The sequence below is a fragment of the Carlito syrichta genome, unplaced genomic scaffold, assembly GCF_000164805.1.
Source record: "Carlito syrichta isolate Samal-C Ts95f unplaced genomic scaffold, Tarsius_syrichta-2.0.1 Scaffold86295, whole genome shotgun sequence".
Taxonomy (NCBI): Eukaryota; Metazoa; Chordata; class Mammalia; order Primates; family Tarsiidae; genus Carlito; species Carlito syrichta.
The window spans coordinates 54240-57188 of NW_007030391.1; the positions used below are offsets into that span (position 1 = coordinate 54240).

Sequence of the window (2949 nt, forward strand, 5' to 3'; positions counted from 1 at the left end):
AACCCGACTCCTCCCACCAAGTGTGACCCGCGCACGCAGCCCTGTCTGAGCCCGCACTTCCCCAGGCACCACCTCTGAACGCATCCCCTGCTGAGGCCCTGATCTCCAGCCCTCCACACACACACGCACACACGCACTCGGGTGCCACAGCCCGGCGGCGCCTGGGTCCTCGAGGCCTTAGCCAAAACCCCATCAGGGTTCCGGGCCGTCCTGAAGCCGGGTCCACACAACTCCACCCTTGGGAGCCCTTATCTTTGTCCTCACCCATGTCTGGAACGCACCCACCCTTGCTAGCTCATTCTCTCTCTCTCCGTCTCCCTCCCCCACTTCCTTTCTCTTTCTTTCTTTCCCTTTCCTTTCCTTTTGTTTTTTTTTTGGTTTTGTTTTTGTTTTTTAAGTCAGGGTCTGACTCTTTCCCTGGCTAGAGGAATGCAGTGCCAAGATCAATCACGGCTCACCGCAACCTCCAACTCCTGGGCTCAAGCCACCCTCTTGCGTCAGCCTCCCGAGTAGCTAGGACTAGGGTGCACACCACCGCACCCACTCATTTAGTTTAATTTAATATTTATTTATTTATGGGGGGGGTGAGGTCTTGCTATGTTACCCAGGCTGATGTGGAAATCTTGGGTTCAAGCGACCCTCCTGCCTCCGCCTCTCGAAGTGCTGGGACTACAAGCATGAGCCACAGTGCACGGCTTTGACTAGACCACACACCCACGCGGGCGCACACTCTCTCTCTCACGCACACACCTCTTTCCGACCCAAACGCGCGCCCGAGGACAACCTCGATCTCGCTTCCCCTCCGCCTCCAGCCCGCGTCCAGGAGGAGATCGACCGCGTGGTGGGACGCTCGCGGCTGCCGGAGCTGGGCGACCGCGTGGCCATGCCTTACACAGATGCGGTGATCCACGAGGTGCAGCGCTTCGCGGACATCATCCCCATGAACTTGCCGCACCGCGTCACTCGGGACACGGCCTTTCGTGGCTTCCTGCTGCCCAAGGTGGGATGGGCACCTGTTGAACGTCACCAGGCCACCCTGAAAGCGCCCTCTCAGGCTCTTGCAACCCACAAGGGGCATCCCAGGCACTAGCAATCCACTCCCCGGCCTTAGCAACTGATATCTCCATCCCTCCTACAAATACCCGAGACCCTGAAATCCAGAGCCTCAGCCCTTTCCCAGGACCTCAACCCATACCTTAGAGGACTGGCCCCCAGACCCATCGCCGGTGACGAGTGCCCTTCCTTGGGCCCCTCTCTGGAATCCCCAGGGTCTGGAACTTCATCCTGAGGATCCCTTATGCCCACACACTATGATTCTCAAAGACCTCGCGCCCTCCCAGAAACCCCACCCATCTGCCCCCACCAAGCGGGGGAGGGTACTCCACATCCCTGCTTCAAACCCAGCAACACAGCTTCGGGCACCCGTCCCTCGGACCCCCAGACACCCACACACATTTCCCAGACCCGTCATGGAGTCCTGCAGCCCACCCCTCATCAAGTCCCCAAGACCCCCAGCCCCGTGAAATGGAAACCCAAGTTAGGAGCTTCCCAGCTGGTCTACACCACTAACTCCACCTCCTCCCCCACGCAGGGCACGGACATCATCACCCTCCTCAACACGGTCCACCACGACCCCAGCCAGTTCCTGACGCCTCAGGAGTTCAACCCCGAGCACTTTTTGGATGCCCGTCAGTCCTTCAAGAAGAGCCCGGCCTTCATGCCCTTCTCGGCTGGTGAGGGGGGAGCCGGAGTCTTTCCGGCCGCATCCGTCTACCCACGTGCACCAGCCCCGATTCCACTGCCCAGACCCTCCCGCTTCCTCCCACGCACCCTCAGCTTTGCAAGCACAGGACAGTCACTGCCTCCTTCCAGCTCTGCTCTTTTCTCTGGGCCAGCAGTGCGGGTCCTCCTGGAGGAAGGGGACACGGCCGATCAACAATCTTACTTGGGAGCGGTCATTGTCAGCCTCTCCACTTGGTGGCGCAGCTGAGGGGGTTCTAGTTTTTCTTGGCTTCGGTCTTTTCCCGGCTGGGGAAAAAATCCTCCCTGGTTCCCCAGCAGTGGACAAAACAACTAGCATAGTAACAGCTGGCCGCGCTGCCCACTGTGTGCCCGTGGCTGCCTCTGAGAACAGGTGTAAGGGCAGTGGCTAAGGGCTGGGCTCTGCAGCCAGATCCCGAGGGGGGTTGCATCCCGGCTCTGCCACCTCATAGACATGTGGCCTTGGATACATTGGTTCACTTTCCTGTGCCTCCATTTCCACGTGTGTCAAATGGAGACGAAACCGCAGCCCGCGTCTTGAAGTCGCCCCGGGGCTTACTGAAAGCAGCCTTCTCAGACTTTTTTTTTTTTTGAGTCGGAGTCTCCCTCTGACACCCAGGCTGGAGGGCAGGGGCTCACTCACGGCCACCGCAGCCTCGGCCTGCTGGACGAATGTAACCCTTGTGCTTCAACCTTCCAAGGAGCTGGAACCACCGGCACGCGCCCCCATGCCCGGCTAATTTATTGTAGAGACAAGGCCTTGCCATTTTGCTCAGGCTAGTCTAGAACCCCTGGGCTCAGGCAGTCCTCTCGCCTCCGCCTCCCGAGGTGCTGGGATTACAGGCGTGAGCCACCGAGCCCTGCCCTTCCCAGACCTCTGGATGGGTGAACTGTGACGTCCCCAACCCTTGTCTTCATACCCTCACATGTTTTCCTCTGGGCATTTGGGGCTGCAGCCCCTCCCCTCATCCTAGCTCCCCGCTGTCCCCCCCTACCACCCCCGCAGGGCGCCGGCTGTGCCTGGGCGAGTCGCTGGCGCGCACGGAGCTCTTCCTCTACCTCACCGCCATCCTGCAGAGCTTCTCGCTGCAGCCGCTGGGGGCGCCCGAGGACGTCGACCTGACCCCGCTCTGCTCGGGTCTCGGCAACTTGCCGCGGCCCTTCCAGCTGCGCCTGCGCGCGCGCTGA

General features: G+C 60.5%; 1 protein-coding gene across 1 annotated transcript in view; it reads left to right on the plus strand.

Annotated features, from left to right (window-relative positions):
* The window catches only part of LOC103259623 (cytochrome P450 2F5), a 13409-nt gene extending 10460 nt beyond the window's left edge, over window positions 1–2949 (plus strand). The window contains exons 6-8 of the mRNA XM_021711890.1: window positions 789–1000; window positions 1592–1733; window positions 2768–2949. Coding sequence (XP_021567565.1) covers window positions 789–1000; window positions 1592–1733; window positions 2768–2949 — 536 coding nt within the window. The remainder of the gene's footprint in view (window positions 1–788; window positions 1001–1591; window positions 1734–2767) is intronic.